The sequence below is a fragment of the Lethenteron reissneri genome, chromosome 6 (genome assembly GCF_015708825.2).
Source record: "Lethenteron reissneri isolate LAM-NWPU_2019-01 chromosome 6, ASM1570882v1, whole genome shotgun sequence".
NCBI lineage: Eukaryota > Metazoa > Chordata > Hyperoartia > Petromyzontiformes > Petromyzontidae > Lethenteron > Lethenteron reissneri.
This window is the reverse complement of record NC_083784.1, coordinates 3,030,252-3,051,992: the sequence shown is the minus strand read 5'-3', so window position 1 is coordinate 3,051,992 and position 21,741 is coordinate 3,030,252. Positions and strand designations below refer to the sequence as shown.

Sequence of the window (21,741 nt, the reverse complement as noted above, 5' to 3'; positions counted from 1 at the left end):
CCAACAGAGTTTGAGTTGTGACATTGCCAGTTGCTTTCCTCTAAGAGTGCAGTAAGCCAGTCTGTGTAAGCAATGTTATGGCCGCATCGGATGATGTAGTGCAGACAAGTAATACGTTAATGTTTAGGTGGCATATTTCATGGAAATTATTTGAAGAATTTGTAACTCGCTTAAGGCAGTCCTCGATTTACAAATACCCGACTTACGAACACCCGCACTTACGAACCAGCTTCCATGAAATGTGTTATTTTTTAACCACTGACTTAAAACGCGAACTCTCACTTGCAAATTGAACCGCGGCAACACATTTTGTTCAGCTCCGCGAGATGTAATGAGTCAGCCTCGTGCTTGGAGTGTTTGTGTGTCTGGGTATTTAAATCAGATTACTGTGACGACTTACGAACGGGTCTTAGGAACGAGTTGTGTTCGTAAGTGAAGGACTGCTCTGAAAGTTCGAAACCACCGACAAGAGGGAAGAGGCAATCCAAATTTCACGCCAACAATTTCCAAACTCTGTGGTCCTCTGTGAGGATGTTTGGCCAACGCCATGTATGGGTGACTTAAAGCTTTCGTGACTGCAGGAATTAATATTCTTTGGGGTATCCATATATGGGTGTTTACAGAGCTCCCTCTAGTGGAGGCTCTTCATCTCGCCACCCAGAAGTAGAATTGGATGCACCACCACCAGCAGCTAGACAGTCCGGTGTTTTCTTTACTTATTTTCAGCGGGGAGGCACTTTCACCGATAAGACATCATCAGTGTGAGAGCTGCCACGCATGTGAAACCATTGGGGGGTTTGTCTGCAACACCGTGATGATGATGGGGGGGTGTTTTCACGCGTATTGTCGGGGGCCGCAAGCCAAGGGGGTCGTCAGTGGCCCCTTGAGGCCGAGCAACGACGGACCACACGAGCTCGTCCTCTCGGCAGGTCACATGTGGCGGTGTAAAGTGCAGCTCCTCCCGCCTCTTCCAGAACCGTTCGGCTCAGAGTGAACGAGTCACCCAAATACGAGCTTCGAGGGAGTGGGCTCCCTTCTCGCGGACGAGGGCCAACGTCGCAGCGACGGGGAGGACTACCTGCCACCAACTCTCTCAGATCCATCGGAGAGCTCTCCACCCCCCCACCACCACCTGCCCCCAGCCACCACCACCCCCGGCCACCACCACCCTCGCCCACCACCACCATCCCACCACCACCATCACCACCATCCCACCATCACCACCATAACCACCACCATCACCACCATCCCACCACCACCATCACCACCATAACCACCACCACCATCACCACCATAACCACCACCATCACCACCCACATGTGTTTCCATTGAAACCTAAGAATCGCGAGGCACACTGGGTGTGACGTCAGCCTCCCAGAGACCTCGGCGAGGCTGAGCGTCGGGGCCCGGTGTGGAAGGATGGAAAACCCGGGCGGGCGACAGCGGAACGGAACGGAATGGAGTGCACTCGTTCCGTTTCAAGAGGAAATATAAAAATCGAAACTTCGTGAGTTTTTTATTCTTGGTTGTGGCCGAAACGTCGTGAGAATTGTTTTATTATGTTTAATTTTTATTATTTTATTACTTCCCTTCTACGTGACTTTACCGAAAGAACCAAGAAGATGAATCCCTGCAGTCACGAAAGCTTTAAATCGAAATTTCGTGAGTTTTAGTTTTTTCATATTTTTAATTTTAAAATGTTCTTCTATTTTTATCTACGTGACTTTACCGAAAGAACCAAATAATATAAATATAGAAGCGTTCAGAAGGTTGGGTTTGGGGTTTTTTTTTGTTTGACGTTGCTCAATTGCGTGCAATAATATTTTTTTTCTAAAATAAATGTCAACGAAATGACGGCCTTTAAAAAAAAAAACAAGACAAATTAGGTGAACTTTTAAGTGTGCCAAGATACGCCACTGTGTTAACGTTGTGATCACGCCAATATATGATTTGTTTCCATCTCTATGGGTTTACTAAATGACCCATAATTTGGGTTATTTGGCTGCAATGCCACGGTGTAGTTACTTAATCGCTAGTCGATAACATCTCTGGGTACTCTTTGGTTCTTTCGGTAAAGTCACGTAGGTACAGTATCAATTAAAATAAATCACGAAGTTTCGGGCGCGACACAAGCGTCCATCATCAGGTGGGAAAGCATGGTCAGACTGTTTTAAAAAGTTTGAAAGAACCAAAGAGTTTGGATTTCTGCAGGCACGAAAGCTTCAAATCTCGATGGTTTTTACTCGACGGTCTAGAGGTTGGGGTTGAATGTCCACCAAATGGCAGACACCCACGGCTGATAATAGTGATTATGATGTTGAATTACGACTCAATGTGCAATTTTATTGAGGGGCTGCGCGTGTTGTCTTGGTGTGGTCTGAGATTGTTCATTTGCTACATGGCCCAAGCTCGCATTTAGTGTCGTAAAATCGTACTTATAGACTGTACTTTGTTTTCATTCATTTATTTTTAGTGACTTCCTTAGTGTGTCTATGTTGTACTGCCATCTCTGTTGTTGTTGCTGCAATTGTCCCTGTAACTCGCCAATCCCCCCACCCTCTTACTGGACATCTGTGAACAAAAAAATAGATTTATCTTATCGGAATTCCTGCTCCACCTCCAGTCCAAATAAACAAATCCACTTGATTCTATGAAAAACTAAGAATTTGAATCAAAGTTCCTATGATTACTGCTGTTATATTCTATTTTATAGCTTAAATTTTGGTGATTTCGAAAACATGGTTAAGCCATCTTTCTTGCGGAAGTGCAGAGTTGGCCTGATAAATTGAATGTAAATTGTCTTATGGTTGTTATTGTTTGACTTGCATTACACTGGGATTTTTGCACACAGCGTTGTAAGACGGTGTTTTTTCCTGGAAGATTTGCTGGTTTATCCAGGATGTTTCTGTTGCGCGTCGTCGCTTTAAGATGTTCTCTGTTCATTTTTTGTTTGTTGCGGTTGCACCCGACTCAAGAGCCACATGGCTCACAGGGATATACCTAATAAATGCAACTTGAAAGAATAGGTTTCACCCTTTCTGGCAATCAAACAGGAGGTGTTAGGATGTTCAAACACCAAATAGAAAACATTTTGCAAGGAATCAAGCAGTAACCACACGTACTTGTGGTGAACATGCAAACGAATGTGCTCTGATAATATATGCTTTGTCTTTGAAACTGAATGGGGGGCTGGTGGTGGGGGCTGTGGTGGGGGGGGGACTGTGGTGGGGGGGGCTGGTGGGGGCTGGTGGTGGTGGGGGCAGGTGGTGGTGGGGGGCAGGTGGTGGTGGGGGGCAGGTGGTGGTGGGTTATGGGTTGGGGGGGCTGGTGGTGGGGGGGGGGCTGGTGGTGGGGGGGGGCTGGTGGTGGGGGGGGCTGGTGATGGGGGGGCTGGTGGTGGGGGGGCAGGGGGTGGGGGGGGTGGTGGGGGGGGCTGGTGGTGGGGGGCTGGTGGTGGGGGGCAGGTAGTGGGGGGGGGGCTGGTGGTGGTGGGGGCAGGGGGTGGGGGGCCCTGTATATGCTACGTGCGCTGATTGGCAAAAAAAAGTGTCCTTAACACCAGAGGAGACCAGAGGAGAGACAGCTTTTCGATTCTGACGAACGCCGCACTCCATTCCGTAAAGGAGCCCTAACCGGGTGGGGGGGTGGAGTCTCGGTCCGGGTTTTCGTTTCCTCCCGGGCCCTACTGAGTGTCTGCGGGCGGGTGGGAGGGAGGTAAGAGACGCCACCGTCGAAGCGAGCGGCGAACGCGGCCCCCTCTCACGCTCTCACCTCCTTCATCCACCTTCTTCCTCCTCCTTCCTCCTCGTCCACCAAAGTCGTCCTCCGTTCGACACCGACGACACCATCCGGCGCTGTCGGCAAGAGGTTGCTTATTAAGCTGACGAGCTCGCAAGGGAAACAAACCACAAAAACGACGAAGAGGCTGAAAAAAAACCCGGTAAACATTTTTGAACGCCTCATGCTCGGGTCGACCTTCGGATACTGTCACAGTGTAAGCCCCCCCATCATCATCATCTCTATCATCATTATCTCTATCATCATCATCTCTATCATCATCATCACCAGCAGCAGCAGCTGCAATCGTGTTTAATTGATGTCTCTAGTTGGTTAGAGTTGCCTTCCGAATTTGCTAAAACACGTGAGGTAAGAACGGTGATGGTGATGATGGTGGTGGTGGTGGTGATGATGGTGATGATGATGGTGGTGGTGATGGTGGTGATGATGGTGATGGTGGTGATGTTGGTGATGATGATGATGGTGGTGATGATGGTGGTGGTGATGATGTTGGTGGTGATGATGATGGTGGTGATGGTGGTGATGATGGTGATGTTGGTGATGTTGGTGATGATGGTGGTGATGATGATGTTGGTGATGATGTTGATGATGATGATGTTGGTGATGATGATGATGTTGGTGATGATGATGATGGGGGAGTGAATGAGTGGCGCGAACGGCGATTTTTTTTGGCCGAGGGAGGTCGGAAGCCGCCGACATCGGGAAGTGAACACGTGTTTGACGTGTTTGACGTTTACAACAAACAAAAACCCTGAAACGCTTTCACGTAAGCTTTCGTAACGTCGGTAAGATCATTTTTTGTGTGTGTGTTCATTCATTAACTCATCGCCGGTCGCGTTCAACTTTGTCCCGGTAACTAAGTTTTGTCACGGAAACTTGGGGGTCAATCTGTCTTTTGTTACCATTTGTGGCCGCCCCTTGAAGTTGCCTTCGTCTAAAGACGCAGAGGTCGTCCACACGGCGTCTAAACAAGACCACGCACACTGGCGCTGTTCGCCGTCTGGAGGAGTTGATTTTGTTTATTTGCGACGAAACGGTGGCGTTTGGGGCATGCCCCCCACGTGTTGTTGGTAAGCAGAGTCGTTGGTAACCGTTGGTTACAGTTACCAACGGTAACCAGAGTCGTTGGTAACCGTTGGTTACAGTTACCAACGGTAACCAGAGTCGTTGGTAACCGTTGGTTACAGTTACCCACGGTTACTCTGTAAGCAGTCGTTGGAAACCGTTGGTTACCCACGGTACCAACGGTTACTCTGTAAGCAGAGTCGTTGGTAACCGTTGGTTACAGTTACCAACGGTAACCAGAGTCGTTGGTAACCGTTGGTTACAGTTACCAACGGTAACCAGAGTCGTTGGTAACCGTTGGTTACAGTTACCCACGGTTACTCTGTAAGCAGTCGTTGGAAACCGTTGGTTACCCGCGGTACCAACGGTTACTCTGTAAGCAGAGTCGTTGGTAACCGTTGGTTACAGTTACCCACGGTAACCAGAATCGTTGGTAACCGTTGGTTACAGAGTTACTCACGGTAACCAGAGTCGTTGGTAACCGTTGGTTACAGTTACCCACGGTTACTCTGTAAGCAGTCGTTGGAAACCGTTGGTTACCCGCGGTACCAACGGTTACTCTGTAAGCAGAGTCGTTGGTAACCGTTGGTTACAGTTACCCACGGTAACCAGAATCGTTGGTAACCGTTGGTTACAGAGTTACTCACGGTAACCAGAGTCGTTGGTAACCGTTGGTTACAGTTACCCACGGTTACTCTGTAAGCAGTCGTTGGAAACCGTTGGTTACCCGCGGTACCAACGGTTACTCTGTAAGCAGAGTCGTTGGTAACCGTTGGTTACAGTTACCCACGGTAACCAGAATCGTTGGTAACCGTTGGTTACAGAGTTACTCACGGTAACCAGAGTCGTTGGTAACCGTTGGTTACAGTTACCCACGGTTACTCTGTAAGCAGTCGTTGGAAACCGTTGGTTACCCGCGGTACCAACGGTTACTCTGTAAGCAGAGTCGTTGGTAACCGTTGGTTACAGTTACCAACGGTAACCAGAGTCGTTGGTAACCGTTGGTTACAGTTACCAACGGTAACCAGAGTCGTTGGTAACCGTTGGTTACAGTTACCCACGGTTACTCTGTAAGCAGTCGTTGGAAACCGTTGGTTACCCGCGGTACCAACGGTTACTCTGTAAGCAGAGTCGTTGGTAACCGTTGGTTACAGTTACCCACGGTAACCAGAATCGTTGGTAACCGTTGGTTACAGAGTTACTCACGGTAACCAGAGTCGTTGGTAACCGTTGGTTACAGTTACCCACGGTTACTCTGTAAGCAGTCGTTGGAAACCGTTGGTTACCCGCGGTACCAACGGTTACTCTGTAAGCAGAGTCGTTGGTAACCGTTGGTTACAGTTACCCACGGTAACCAGAATCGTTGGTAACCGTTGGTTACAGAGTTACTCACGGTAACCAGAGTCGTTGGTAACCGTTGGTTACAGTTACCCACGGTTACTCTGTAAGCAGTCGTTGGAAACCGTTGGTTACCCGCGGTACCAACGGTTACTCTGTAAGCAGAGTCGTTGGTAACCGTTGGTTACAGTTACCCACGGTAACCAGAATCGTTGGTAACCGTTGGTTACAGAGTTACTCACGGTAACCAGAGTCGTTGGTAACCGTTGGTTACAGTTACCCACGGTTACTCTGTAAGCAGTCGTTGGAAACCGTTGGTTACCCGCGGTACCAACGGTTACTCTGTAAGCAGAGTCGTTGGTAACCGTTGGTTACAGTTACCCACGGTAACCAGAATCGTTGGTAACCGTTGGTTACAGAGTTACTCACGGTAACCAGAGTCGTTGGTAACCGTTGGTTACAGTTACCCACGGTTACTCTGTAAGCAGTCGTTGGAAACCGTTGGTTACCCGCGGTACCAACGGTTACTCTGTAAGCAGAGTCGTTGGTAACCGTTGGTTACAGTTACCAACAATAACCAGAGTCGTTGGTAACCGTTGGTTACAGAGTTACTCACGGTAACCAGAGTCGTTGGTAACCGTTGGTTACAGTTACCCACGGTAACCAGAGTCGTTGGTTACCCACGGTACACCAACGGTAACCAGAGTCGTTGGTAACCGTTGGTTACAGAGTTACTCACGGTAACCAGAGTCGTTGGTAACCGTTGGTTACAGAGTTACTCACGGTAAGCAGAGTCGTTGGTTAACTGTTGGTAACAGAGTTACCCACGGTAACCAGAGTCGTTGGTAACCAGAGTCGTTGGTAACCGTTGGTTACAGAGTTACCCTTGGTAACCCACGGTGGTGGAAAAAAACCGCACATGGTCAGGAGGACAGGGGACAGGGGACTATCCGAGACTTTGCGACCCCGTAGAGTCACGGCAATCTCGGTTACTACTGTCACCAACCACGACTAACCCCTAGTCCTAACCCCCCCCCCAAAAAACACCCCAACCATAACCCCTAAACCAAATTCCTAAATCATAACCCCGAAACCGACACTCTTAACACCAACATCTTGAATCAAAATGTTTAATTATAACACTGCCACCTAAACCGAAATCCTGGTACCATCCCCTAAACCTGAACCCCAAACCCCCAACCTCTAAATCGACATCCTAAATCATAACACCAACACCTAAACCTGAAACCTAAAACTTAACACTATCCCCTGAATCCTAACCCCAAACTCTAATCGTAAACCCTAAACCCCCAAAACCGTAACCTTAAATCATAACTCCGAAGTCATAAGCTCTATAATCCCTCAATCTAAACCTCTTACACTAAACTATATCCCTAATCCCAAATGAGAAAACACAGCCCTAAACCCCAACTCTTTCACCAAATACTAAACTCTAACCCTGACCACTTAACCCTCCACGAAAAAACTAACGAATCGATCGTCGCTTAATATTCTATCTCCAGAAATATAAAAAGTAGTGGGACTTTGGATCACCAAGCGGCTAAGCACAACTCAAAGAAAGCACTGTGATTTGACATAAATTTGGTCTATGATTGAATGAACATCCTTCGGGGACAGTCGAGTCCAGCATCCTGGTCTCTACCCTGTAAGTATGGGGAGAGTTTTCACTTCCTTAAAGGCTCAGGTTGAAAGAAATACAGGTAGCCCCCGACTTACGGCGGTCCGATATACGATATTTCGATCTTACGATGGCGATAGCGATATGACAAAATTGTTAAATATTTTACATTTCGGTCGGCAGGCAAACGCAGCAGCGTACGAGGTACGATACTGTACGTTGGGACGCTGCCGGGATGTACTGTACGCATATAGTTTATACAGTACGGTACTGTAAATTGCTCTGTTTTGCTAAATTATCACCATTCTTTAAGACGCCTGGGTAAGCGAGGCCATTTTCGACTTACGATATTTTCGACTTACGATGGGGTCGTCGTAACGCATCTCCATCGTAAGTCGGGGACTACCTGTATGACCACGGCAGGTCTCTGTGATCATTGGTGAAGTAGGAACGTAGCAGTAATGACAGAGCCATTCGTTTACCCTGGACAGCCTCGCTGAGACTCGTTTCGGAGGGAGGGTCCTGCTACACTGGGATCTTTGGCCATTTCCATTTGTGAGTTTTTTTTCTCATTTGTGCCAGGAAACTGGGGTAGTGCCTGGAGAAAAGCTCGGTTTAACACGGAGTCGAGTTTTGCGACCAATATTTCAAATAAAGGTTTTTTGGAGGTTAGATCGTGTAAATATAAATGTGTCATAATACGGGATTTCCCCTTTTGTCTGGCAACAAAACTGAAACCTTTTTACAAGGAATCACGTGTGCATTAAACACAATCCTTGTGGTCAAAATGCAAACAAAAAACACACTGATAATCTTCTTGGTTCTTTCGGTAAAGTCACGTAGAAGGGAAGTAATAAAATGATAAAAATAAAACATAATAAAATAATTCTCACGACGTTTCGGCCACAACACAAGCAGCCGTCCTCAGGTGAAAACCAGGTCTGTCAGACGCTGTCGCCTCGACAGACCTGGTTTTCACCTGAGGACGGCTGCTTGCGTTGTGGCCGAAAAGTCGTGAGAATTATTTTATTATGTTTTATTTTTATTATTTTATTACTTCCCTTCTACGTGACTTTACCGAAAGAACCAAGAAGATGAATCCCTGCAGTCACAAAAGCTTTAAATCGAAACACGCTGATAATATTTGAAAAAAAGGGGAAAAACCCGATTGTTATACTTCGGTACTAGCAAAGGAGGTCTAATTATATAAAAGTGTGTAGTTAACCCGCCAACACCCGACAGCCAATTGGTAAAGTTTGTGACGTAAACAAAACTTGCCGATTAGTTACTACGTGAGCACACCACCAGTGTGTTGGAGAGTCAACTCGTAACATTTACAATTTGAGTACGACGTTTAGCAGGTAACTGCAAGCAGCTTCATTAGGTGCTTTTGCCAGAATTGTATTATGGCGAAAACCTAGTCGTCCACATGAGAGGATAACCCTGACGCTATTTAACAGAATGATTCAAGAATCCTTAAACTAACAAAGATAGTGGTTTTGGAGTTTTACAGATCTGTTTGATCCACCAACACTTGCCTCCAAAGTGCCAGGATCACAGGCGTGTCATTATGTTTCACTTTACATGTGCCTGCATTTCCTGTTTTATAATTGATGATAACTACCAGTTTGCAAGGTTTGCGTGCAAGTGGGGCCTGTTCGGAAATATAAATGTGACAATGCTTCATGGAAACAATTGCACTGCAGTGCTGTATTCACTGAAATGACATCACGCTTTCGGGTACCAAACAGAGAAGTACTCGCACTTTTTACATTTCCACATTATCTGTCCACATTGCTACTTTAGCAATCATCGGGCGTCACTGTAAGGCTTGTGAATGTTAAATAAGGCACCATGTGGAGATGAGAGAGATCCAGATGGTTGCTTAAACACCATTTGCAAATTACACCCCCCCCGCCCCCCTGTGTACAGTACTGACGAATATAAATTTACTTGAAGCTGTTTTATTAAACTGGCAGATGGAATAAAAAAAATTTAGCAAAGTAATTTTCTCTGATCCACCTTGGGTCTCAGGTCTCTCCCATGGCAAAATGAAGCTAGTCGGCTGCCTCTCTTGTCGTATAATCAACAAGACAACGTGTGCACATTTCCTTTAGTGGCCCTGAGCCAGATGTGAACATTTCACATTCTCATGGTCACATTCACATCGCGCAAATCACTAAAGGTTGTGTTCGAGGGCTTCGTGCCTTCCTCACCACATCTCGTTTCATGAATGCTCACGGCCCGCTCTCTTAAATGTTTTCCGGGTTGCTGCTAGGCTGGAGTAAGCCCATGCCTGGCCTTCAAGACTGGAAAGATACTGGGCACATTCAGGGTGATTTGATCGTGAATTCATGGTCCTCTCTTGCTGACAGAGTGATGCGGCTTAGTCTCTTAAGTAAATAATGAGGAATGCTGAATGAGGTGCCAGTTTAACTACCACCACACGGAGTTTGATTTGCTCCCTGCATTTTAGTTTCAGGTTTGGTCTCTGCTCCTCGTAGCACGTTTGGTATACAGGTGTGCTGGACGTAGTGCGTGTGTGTGTGTGTGTGCCGACTGGCCAGGCTCGCACGATCATGAACGGCTGCAGCAGCGATGACGCCGGCAGCGATGCAAGCTCCGTCCACTTGGCGCAGCCCCCTCCAGCGCCGCCAACCAAGGAGATGGTGGCGGCGCCGTGTGCAGCCTCCGGTGGCTGTGCCGTGCCGCCGGTCCCCGGGGAGAGCGAGGCAGAGGTGTCGTGTGGAGCCACCGATGTCCCGGCCGCGTTGCCGAGTGCCAACGAGAGAGAATCCGGCAATGCCTCGACCGCCTTGGCCGCTCCGAACGAGGTCCCGACGACTGTCGCCGACGACCCAGCCGGTGCTGACAACGGGGACAGCAACTGGGTGAGAGCGGAGCAAGTGAGAGAAGGAGAGAAGCAGGTGGGAGAGAAGGAGGGAGAGCAGAGGGCAGGTGAGGAGCAGGTGGGTGAGGAGCAGGTGGTAGAGGAGCAAGTGGGAGTGGGAGATAAGCAGGTGGGAGAGGAGCAGGGAGAAATGGAGGAAGAAGAGAAGCAGGAGGAAGAAAATCAGGAGGAAGAGGATCAGGGAGAAGAGGAGCAGCCGGAAGAGGAGCAGCCGGAAGAGGAGCAGGCGGAAGGGGAGCAGGCGGAAGAGGAGCAGGCGGAAGAGGAGCAGCCGGAAGAGGAGCAGGCCGCAGAGGAGCAGGCGGGAGCAAAGCAGGAGGAAGAGAAGCCAGTGGCTGCATCCCCCGCCGCGCGGCTCCAGGGAAAGACGGGCGGCACCAAGAGGGAAGAGCGGCCGGCGAAGGAGAGCCAGGGGAAGGGCGCCGGAGCGGCGGACGTGGGCAAGGGTGCCGAAGCGCCGGCAAAGGATGGACAGCAGTTGTCTGCTGCCGAGAAGAAGAAGGCCAAGGGGCTCGGTACGTCCGCGCCGATTCTCGCCGTGTGGAGCCTTTTCCGCGCTCGGCTATGAACTTTTGTTTGCACGACAGGAATTGTGGGACGGAAGAAATTCGGCTTAGATCTCGCACCGCGCGTGGTACGCGAACTTGGCCGAGAACCGTCCCGCAAGATGACGTCACAGAACTACATTTAAATTCGCTTGACTGATGCGGATGTTTGTGCGCGACTGCTCGAATGGCTTGCCGTGTCCCTCGCAGGCAAGGAGATCACTCTGCTGATGCAAGCTCTCAACGCCCTGAGTACCCCTGAGGAGAAGCTCGCAGCCCTGTGCACCAAGTACACGCAGCTGGTCAGTCTCGGTGGCCCCCCTCACAGTTGTTGCGCCCCCCCCCCCCCCGCCCTTATGTGCTGTTTGCATCATCGCCCCTTCTTTCCCTTGAGCTGAATTTAAACTCGAGCAGCCTGTCGTGAATCCAGAGTACACATCCAGTTGTGTGGGTCGTGGGGGCTATGTGACTATGCCTCACCGCACCGGTAGGTGCGGGTTGGTGAAGGCTGGGAGCGTAGATGTGCGAGCAATGTACGGTATAACAGTGGCTTTTGCTGCACTGCCCTCTGTTGCCTTCCACATCGCTTGACTGCTGCCTGTGACAACCCGGAGTGCATGGTGGTCGCCCTTCCAATCACTCTCCAGGCTTAACCATGCTTATCTTCTGAGAGCTATTGGTTATTATTTTATCATAATTCCTATTGTACTTGTGTGCCCAGGAAAGAGAGCTATCAGGATCGGACGCATTCTGAGTGATCATGACCTCAATAATTTGTTGCGTCATCATTTGTTATTAATATGACTTACCGCCCCTTGTCAATCCACTTCTGGGTTGAGGATACCCCATGCTGTGCTGGCCATGGGGGTTGTTTGGCCGCGCTTTGATCACGGTGATCAGGGCGGGTGACGAAGTGTGGGTGCCCAAGACCGGCCAATTTATTACTTGCCACCAATGTCAGCCGTAGCCGGGAATTGAACCCATGTCGCCTGGTTGCACACCGCCATAACCACTGCCCCACCACCCCCACCATCATGGACACGTGTGTGTCTTGTTTTCAGCCCCTGTGAAGTTGAAGTTAAAAGGCCCGGAGCTACAAAAACAGCCACATGCAGCGATATAAAATCACCGTAGTGATTGTTGTGTTTGAAACGAGCGCATTGGCGTCTTTTTAAACTCGCGCTTGACAAGCTGACGAGCGTTGCCGACACATGCAGCAGGTAGACGGTGACGGCGGTGCCGGTGATTGGATGCCTGTGATACGGGGGTCGCGAGCGTGGCCTTCAAAAGACATTTAAAAAGCAAAAAAAAAATATACACACATCTATAATGAAACATCCCTTGGTCTGACAGGAATGCTGTCAGACCATAGGGACATCAATAAACTCTCACGAATGCGCAGTGGCTGACAGTTGACGGCGTATAGCTGGGCGTGGTGGCACATGGCTGTGATGTTGCGCTTCGGAGGTGGGGGTTTGTGGATCGCGTGTGCGCAAGACACCTGCTTGCCGTGCCACGGAGGTGGCCGGTTGGCTGCAGTACACATGCATGTTAAATTTATTTCGTACCATATGTAGCCAACTGCGCTAATCGGAGGTGCAGGGGAAGGACAACAAACTAAATACAAAATCAGTTAAGTTTTCAGTCTAGATTTAAAAGTGCATAGCTCCAGTGGCTTCCTTATATCGGAAGGAAGAGCATTCCAGACGGCTGCAGAAGCGCATCTGAAAGCACGCGACGCGGTTACCATCTTTGTTCGATGGTCAGCCAAAATCCGCTGCTGCTGCGAATATGAGAGTACAGCTGGTGACAAAAAAGACCAGCCGGGTAACTCTGTGGCTCTTAAAAGGAAATAAAAAAGTAAGTACAGTAAAACCTTGGATTGCGAACATAATTCGTTCCGGAAACGTGTTTGTAATCCAAAGCACTCGAATATCAAAGCGAATTTCCCCATAAGAAATAATTCGTTCCACAACCCAAAAATATTCATATAAAAATTATGAATACAAAATACCTTTTTTTATTTTTATTATTTAAATTTAATATAAAGTAATCAAATGTATTAATTTACATTTAATCGTGGCTGGTGTGAGGGAGAGGAGAGGAGGAGGAGGGTTAATGTGTAGGACGACTTTCACTGTCACTAATGGAATCACTGCAATCTGTTGGCTCACTGGAATCTTTTTCTTTTTGTGCGACTTTAACACGGAACCTATCGAATGACACTTGCTTTTGCCTCCTTTTGAGGAGGCAAAAAGCATTGTTGCAGTACAGCTACTAAAGAACAGTCACTACACTTGGACACAAAATTAAATAAATGCTTTACACACACACACGTGGTCACAACACTATAGTAAACAGTATACGCTCGCACGGATGTTGACTATACGAGTGAGGCACGCCGACTGAGATTGAGCATGGGAGAGGATTACCCACAATCCCGCAGCGACAGAGAGAGAAGAACCATCGGCTCAGTTGTGATCACGTGACGCTAGGCAGACAAAGCGTATACGTACTACTCGTATTGCAAGACCTCGCTCGTTTATCAAGTTAAAATGTTTCGATTTAAAGCTTTCGTGACTGCAGGGATTCATCTTCTTGGTTCTTTCGGTAAAGTCACGTCGAAGGGAAGTAATAAAATAATTTAAAAAAACATAATAAAATAATTCTCACGGCGTTTCGGCCACAACGCAAGCAGCCGTCCTCAGGTGAAGAACAGGTCCCTTCTACGTGACTTTACCGAAAGAACCAAGAAGAAGTTAAAATGTATTTAAAACTTTTGCTCGTCTTGCAAAACACTCGCAATCGAAGGTTTTACTGTATTTGATTTTATTTGATGGGCTGCGCCACCCGCACATTACCGAGGATAATTCAGATAAATAAACTACACCATCGAGTGGGAATGTTTAAAATGTAACCTTGTTGTTCGTCACGGTCTTTTCCTCGACGCGGCTTTCTGTTTTCACTGGCGCCTTTTCGACCTGTGAATGAATAAAAAACTCGCAGACTAAGTTACTCGCAATCCAAGGTTTTACTGTAACAAATTTTCTCGCCGGCCTCCCCGCAGCTGGAGGAGCACCGCGCCACGCAGAGGCAGCTCAAGGGGCTGGAGAAGAAGCACTCGGCGGCGTCACGTGAGCGCGACCACCTGCAGACGGAGCACGGCAAGGCGCTGTTGGCGCGCAGCAAGCTGGAGAGCCTGTGTCGCGAGCTGCAGCGGCACAACCGCACGCTGAAGGTGCAAGCTCGTTCTTTCGCGAATGTTTTATACTTGATCTCGATTCATACTCTTAGTTCTTTCGGTAAAGTCACGTAGGTAAAAAATGAAATTAAAATTAATAAAATAAAAATCACGATGACGGAGACTTGTGTTGCCTCCGAAACGTCGTGATTTTAATTTTATTAATTTTAATTTCATTTTTTACCTACGTGACTTTACCGAAAGAACTAAGAGTATGAATCCTTGCAGTCACGAAAGCTTCAAATCTAGAATTGATCTCGATTATTGTGGTCATTGGCAACCCGAACGACTCAAACAATTATTATCGGGGACCATCAACGGCTCAACGTCACTGTGTGACACGACGCGGGCCAGCTCGCTGATATCCGGAAGTTGCGGTGCGGCGGTGTTGCCCGATGTGCTCTGAAGAACCATGGCCTAAGGTCATCGGTGACTTGGCTGACAGCATCAACTCGCTTGCACGTGAGGATCTGGTTTAACTAAACAAAAAGCTATTTTTATTTTACCAGGGAAGGCCCAATGAGCTGTGTAGCTCTTTATCAGAAGCGACCTGGCTATCACAAGCGATATCTACAGCGAAGCGGCTTATTATCATCACGTGGACATTTATAGAAGGGGCCGAATACTCTAAGTGTGTGATGTTGATTGTAAATGTGGAGGGGAAAACCGGAGGACTCGGAAAATAATCCACGCGACCACGGGGAGAGAGACATGCAAAATGCAAATATACAGCAGCAGGCGTCGGGGTCGGGATCAGACCCACGACCTGCATATCAGGCCGAGGGTGAACCTCGTCCCTGAACATCGTCGGGTTAAATCACGGAACTCGGCGATGGCAGTTTTCATCGTCTGGTTATTTGTGTCATTGCTGGTCTTGAAATAAAGTAAATAAACCAGAGCCGGCCCTTTCCCAGCAGGTGTCCACGTGTGGTGCATGGGCTTGGTCGAAGACACGGAACCGCTGTGAGACGTAACAGTCCGTGAGCCCAGACCAGATATCTCTACTTGTCAGTGCCACCCAGGGTGGCGTAACTTTTATCAGTTCCAAATCCTTCATGTGGACAACGGACAGTGCGTGGTGCGATAACCGTTCGAAATGAGCGAGGTTATCGATATGTATGTTGAACTTCTTTCGTATCGTCCGTAGCCAACCGTGCGAATCGGAGGTGCGGGAGAATGACAACAAACGAAACGAAAAAAGCAGATGTGAAAGTACAAGGTTAAGAGGCAAACTCCTTACATATGTGGATGGTCATGAGAAAGGAAATAGGATCCAACCGTCTGTGTGGGAATCAGATAATTGATCCTATTCTGACCTCTGAGTCGGTATTCTACGGGGGTCAAAATGACAACCTCGCATTGGCACCAATTGAGATCGCGTGTGTTGAACGCCGCGCCCGGATGTGTTTGTGTGTCTTGCGGCAGGAGGAGAATCTCCAGCGAGCGCGGGAGGAGGAGGAGAAGCGGAGGGAGGTGACGGCGCACTTCCAGGCGACGCTGAGCGAGATCCAGGCGCAGATGGGGCAGCACAATGAGCGCAATGCGCGCCTCAAGCAGGAGAACATGGAGCTCGCGGACAAACTCAAGAAGCTCATCGAGCAGTACGAGCTGCGCGAGGAGGTGCGCTGTTCGCCGTGTTGTTACTTTGTATGTGTGTACGTTGAACTTCTTCGGCACCGTACGTAGCCCAACTGTGCTCATCGGAAGGACAACAAGCTAAACACAAAGTTCTAAAGAATTTTGATTGAAAGCTTTCGTGACTGCAGGGATTCATATTCTTGGTTCTTTCGGTAAAGTCACTCCAAGCCTGGGACGTGTCATTCAGACTCTGTCTTCTCGACAGACCTGTTCTACACCTGAGGACGGCTGCTTGCGTTGTGGCCGAAACGTCGTGAGAATTATTTTATTAAGTTTTATTTTTATTATTTTATTATTTCCATTCTACGTGACTTTACCGAAAGAACCAAGAAGATGAATCCCTGCAGTCACGAAAGCTTTAAATCGAAATTCTTCGGCACCGTACGTAGCCCAACTGTGCTAATCGGAAGGACAACAAGCTAAACACAAAAAGCAGTTCTAAAGAATTTTGATTGAAAGCTTTCGTGACTGCAGGGATTCATATTCTTGGTTCTTTTGGTAAAGTCACGTAGAAGGGAAATAATAAATAATAATATAAAACAAAAATTCTCACGACGTTTCGACTGCAACACAAGCAATCGTCTGTGGATTTCACACCTGATGATGATTGCTTGTGTTGCAGTCGAAACGTCGTGAGAATTTTTATTGTTGTATTTTAATATTATTTTATTATTTCCCTTCTACGTGACTTTACCGAAAGAAACAAGAATATGAATACAGTTCTAAAGAAATTCGTTTTTAATCGAGCTTTAAAAGTGCAAAGCTCCAAGTGGATTTCTAATATCGGAAGGGAGAGCATTTCCAGACGGCCGCAGAAGAGACGTTGATGTGAGGTGCTTTTGAGTTGCCGAGGCGCTTAAGCGAGCATCGCCTTACGTGAGCATCCTTTTCCTTGCGTGTCGTTGGGCGCATGCGCCCGTTCTGCAGCACGTGAACAAGGTGTTCCGCAACAAGGACTTGCAGCAACAGCTGTCAGACGCCAAGCTGCAGCAGACCACCGAGCTGCTGGAGGTTTCCGGAGAGCAGCACCTGAAGGAGAAGGAGCTGGTGGGGACTCGCGGCCACACGGCTGTGCTGGAGCACTTACACACACACACACTTACACAAAGATCCCCCGTATAGCCTGAAATAAATGTTGGGGCAAGTGCTGTTAGCGAGCACCTATGAAGGCCGGCATGGCATGCAAGGGGGTGGGTGGCCAGCACCACGCCTGGGCGCCTTTGTCTCCCTAGTGGTGATGTTTACACACAGCACCAGGTATTGATTTTAGGCTGAGTCAATATAGGGGAGGCCCAGGAACAGTTCAGATAATTGTCACCGGTGTTGACCGGAAATTGAGCCCGGGTCACTGAGTTTGTAGCGCAACGCGCTAACAGCTACACTACCGCACCCTATGCATGCACACACAAACGCACGCACGCTCATGTGGTTGTAAGGCTGTACGAATGTATTTCTGTGTAAAGCTCACCGATTTCAGTGACCCACTGACCCCGTCCCTTTGCTTTGCGCTGAATGGCAGCTCATTAAACAAGTGACGGAGACGCAGAGGAGATGCGAGCACATGAAGCAACAAGAAATTCAGCTCAAGCAACAGGTGACGACGACGCTCCTCTCAAACGCGGCATGTGGCATGCAGCGCCTCAGAAATTACATGTGGGGGAGCGGGGCCATGGGACTCTGGGAGCTGATGCAACAGCGGAGCGTTGAGTTGGTTATCATTGAGATCGTGGCGAGATGTTAAATCCCCTCGCCTGATATGGAGGTTGTGGGTTCGATCCCGAACCTGACGCCTGTATATTTAGAGTTTGCGTGTCTCTCTCCCCGTGGTCGCGTGGATTTTTCTCCACGTCCTCCGGTTTTTCCCTCCATATTTAGAAATGTGCGTTTAAGAGTATTTTGCTGCTATAAATTTCCACATGCTAAGCCGCTTCGTTGAGCTATCATTTGTGATCCCGAGGTCACTTAGTTAAACCAGATTCTCAAGTGCAAGCGAGTGGATGGTGTCGGCCAAATCACCGATTGTCTTAGACCCTTGATGCTTCAGAATATTTTGGGCAACACCGCTGCACTGCAACTTCTGGTCATCAGCGAGCTGGACCACGCCGTGCCACGCCGTGCCACGCCATCCCAGTGACCGATGAAACGTTTAGGGTCTCCAATAATTCTTTGAGTGTTCGGGTTGCCAATGCCCACAGTAGTCGAGATGAAATCAAACCGGCAACGTCCGGATCAAGTCCCCATGTCTTTTAAACCTTCCACCTCCACGGCAGCATCCCCCGTGCAATTTGATTACGGGCGACTTTTGAAACGACCATTGCGCAGTTTGAGAGTGCCGAGGGCGGGAGGCAAGTGCCGCTTGCCATGCTGGCGTATCGCGGCGGTTTTATCGGAGCGAGCGTCTGTGCTGCCGTTGCCCCCGCAGTTGGCGCTCTACACGGAGAAGTTCGAAGAATTCCAGGGAACTCTGTCCAAGAGCAACGAGGTTTTCAACACCTTCCGCCAGGAGATGGAGAAGGTGGGGTTGTCGTGCTAACCGTTGGCTTTTCACGCCTGCGGAGTCTATGACGTAGTTGCCACCCACGTATGGAGTCCCCACAGTTTGAATGTTTACCCACAGACCAAAAAATGGCACGAAGCTACAGGTCTGGTACCAAAGTTGATTTTATTTAACCTGTTGAGTTATTAAATTGGTAGGTGGCAAATAGTAGATATGTACAAGTTGAGTTTGTTTCACCGAGTGAGACCTCAACTGACCAGAATTATCCACATTTGCAAGAGGGGAAGTGGGGGTCACCAAAGTGAAACGTATAAATTCTAATTTTTCTTCAGATGACGAAAAAGATCAAGAAGCTGGAGAAGGAAACGAGTGTTTGGAGAACGCGGTGGGAGAGCAGCAACAAGGCACTGCTTGACATGGTGGAAGAGGTGAGTGCTTGTTAGAACCTGTAGCACCTTGTCCAGGGACGCCGCTGTGGCGAGATGTTAACTACCTCACCTGGTATACAGGTCGTGGATTCGATCCAAACCCTGACACATGGATATTTGGAGTTTGAGTGTTCTCTCTGTGGTCGCATGAATTTTCTCCACCCCTCCCCACCCTCCCCACCCAGCCCCTCCCCACCCTCCCCTCTCCGCCCAGCCCCTCCCATTTTTGGATGCACGACGGACGGACACAATAATCCCCTGTGGGCTGGTGTAACCAGGAGGTTCCTACCAGTAAAAGATTAGGCTGTGTTCTGGCATCAAGGCCCCCAAGTTCTGTTAATTACTTGCAAGTCAAAGTGACTTACTTGGGAACACCACACAGCGACACTGACCCCTACTGGCAGACATGATCCACATGCAGGCCTTTACCGCATTCACCTTGCTCTGCACAGGGACAGCTGCTGCCAGGGGTCCCCTGCCATAGGGTACTTTAATCAGGGGGCGGTCTTTGGGCTTGATCTGTGAACCTCTGCAACAAATGGCAAATGCTCAACCATGGCTTCTGTCCTATGGCGGGGAGTTGATCAGCAACGTCTTTGTTCATGTCGAGGTTGGCGAGCGAGCTCGTCTTAGGTTTTTTTGGTAAAGTCACGTAGGTGACTTTACCGGAAAAAACCTAAGAGTATGAATCCTTGCAGTCACGAAAGCTTCAAATCTAGAATTAGTTTACAGCTCCACAAGTAGCCTGGTGAGTATCTTAAACGCTGCCGGTGAGTGTTCAAAGCGGGCAGTGGCATTACGATGTGGTCCATGGTTTGAGGTTGGTGCATGCAGAGCTCAAATGTCGGCTCCAATTGTCATAATGGCTTTGCACGTGTGTACAGAAAACACGGCAGGACCGCGAGAAGGAGGGGCTGAATGCCAAGGTACAGAAGTTGGAGAAGCTGTGCCGCGCTCTGCAAAACGAGCGTAATGAACTCAGCAAGCTCCAAGGCCCTGCCACCGGAGGAGAGGCCTCAAGCGCTGCCGAAGCCAACAGTGCTGCCGCTGATGGTGCCGATGCTGCTCCTGCTGCTCCTGCTGCCACATCAGCCGCCGTCGCTACTCCCAGCAAAGAGAGCGACCTTCCCAACACTCCTCAACCTGACCCCTCCTCTAACCCCGAGGCCAACGGTGACCCCACGCTGGTTCCCACAGTTGGCGAACCACAGCAAACGGTTCCAGCTGAGCTTGCGGCTTCTGAGCCCAAACCGTGCGACCCCGCCGCCAATACCGACCCCAGTGTCCCCGACTGTAAAGCCGACGACTCCAACCTTCAGACCAAACCAACTGACGGGCAGGACAACACTGCCACCGATGAGTTGCCTCAGCCCTGTGACCCTCCCACTGACCAAAGTATCCCAAGGGTAGAGCCTGTGGAAACGGCGGGGCTGGAGCATCAACCCGAACCCGGGGAGATCCAGACATCCTCCGAGCCAGAATCTGGGAAAGCCCAGACATCTTGAGGTCTAACTGGAATGCTTGTAAGAGATTACAAAAGCAAATGTTAAACCAAAAACTGCATACTGAACATGCAGTGTTGTTTTCCGTTTATTTCAAATGTGGTCCCACTGAGCCGTATAATTCCATTATTATTTAAAGACTCCAAATCAGCTTAAGATTATCTGCTTCCTTATGTCTGATGGCACTTGCCGCTTTGGTTTTAGGGAAATGTATTCAGGGCTTGGAAAAAGCAAAATGATCGCGCTTTCAAATATCACTTCTTTTGCTTAAGAACGGTGGACTTAACTGGCGCGCGTGGTGAATGTCTCATATCTAAACATAACCACTACCTCTTTACAGATTCTGTTTGCTATACTTATAAGGGTGGTGGCAGCTGGTCAGGACTGCACCTTTCCCCAATTCAACCATCTTAAATGTAAACTCAGAAGGGACTGCGACAAGGTGCTAACATGCCAGAGTTGACACGAGGCTTGTTTAAACTTTCCGCATCACTGCCTTGTCCACGCAGTAGTGCCACTGACATGCACAAACAAGCACATGCTCACCCCACGAAACGTGCTTCCACCACATTTGCTGTGGGTTGTTCCAAGATCCATTCTGAAAGGTGCACTCATTGTCTAAGCACATCCTTAAGAGGAAAAAAACACTTTGGAGAAACGTGTGGATGTTAAGGTTGGTGCTCTTGCACATCTGTCATTGCCCTGCCTACTGACACGGTCTTCTATTTTGTACCAAGGGTCCTCGTGCGTTCATATTTTACTCGTGAAATTGCATTCCTTAGTTCAATAAAAGATGTTAATCTACTTGTCAAAGCTGCTTACTTTCTCGCGGTCAGGTGACTATAGCTCTCCTGCTTTCTGGTTATAAGGTGGTGTTTATTTTGTCCCATCTTTTCCACCCTACTTCCTGGGAGCTTTTTCAGAAGTGGAATTTAAGCTCCCAGTGTGGACCGAAATGTCGAATCTCAGTAGAAGCCTGGAGAAATTAAGCACCGATGAAATTCCAACTAGCACGTGCTAAAAAGCACCATAATGCTGCCCTTTCCCAATACAATGGCAACCTCTGATATAACACATTGTCCTGCGGAGGGAGCTGGTAGGAACGTTGGGTTGCTCTGTCAATGGCGGCGTGGTGTATT

The 21,741-nt window shown here is 48.7% G+C and overlaps 1 protein-coding gene across 2 annotated transcripts; it reads left to right on the top strand.

Moving 5' to 3' along the window:
- The first annotated feature begins 3,705 nt into the window (after window positions 1–3,705).
- LOC133353756 (alpha-taxilin-like) lies at window positions 3,706–21,406 on the top strand. 2 transcript variants are annotated; one of them, XM_061570137.1, is made up of 10 exons: window positions 3,706–3,940; window positions 10,408–11,266; window positions 11,507–11,598; window positions 14,364–14,534; window positions 15,963–16,157; window positions 17,103–17,222; window positions 17,695–17,769; window positions 18,598–18,690; window positions 19,005–19,100; window positions 19,985–21,406. In XM_061570137.1, exons 2-10 carry the CDS (start codon window positions 10,420–10,422, stop codon window positions 20,603–20,605), a joined length of 2,310 nt encoding a protein of 769 aa, XP_061426121.1. In that variant the 5' UTR covers window positions 3,706–3,940; window positions 10,408–10,419; the 3' UTR covers window positions 20,606–21,406. The 2 variants fall into 2 exon arrangements, with proteins under 2 accessions (XP_061426121.1, XP_061426125.1); XM_061570141.1 differs by lacking the exon at window positions 3,706–3,940 and adding an exon at window positions 4,122–4,146.
- Window positions 21,407–21,741: the final 335 nt, after the last annotated feature.

Bases quoted from the DNA above. Each gene is read 5' to 3' on its own strand.
- LOC133353756 (XM_061570137.1), top strand. From the start codon at position 10,420: ATGAACGGCTGCAGCAGCGATGACGCCGGCAGCGATGCAAGCTCCGTC. The intron at 16,158-17,102 runs GTGCGCTGTTCG...CCCGTTCTGCAG, and splicing joins AGTACGAGCTGCGCGAGGAG to CACGTGAACAAGGTGTTCCG. The intron at 18,691-19,004 runs GTGGGGTTGTCG...ATTTTTCTTCAG, and splicing joins TCCGCCAGGAGATGGAGAAG to ATGACGAAAAAGATCAAGAA.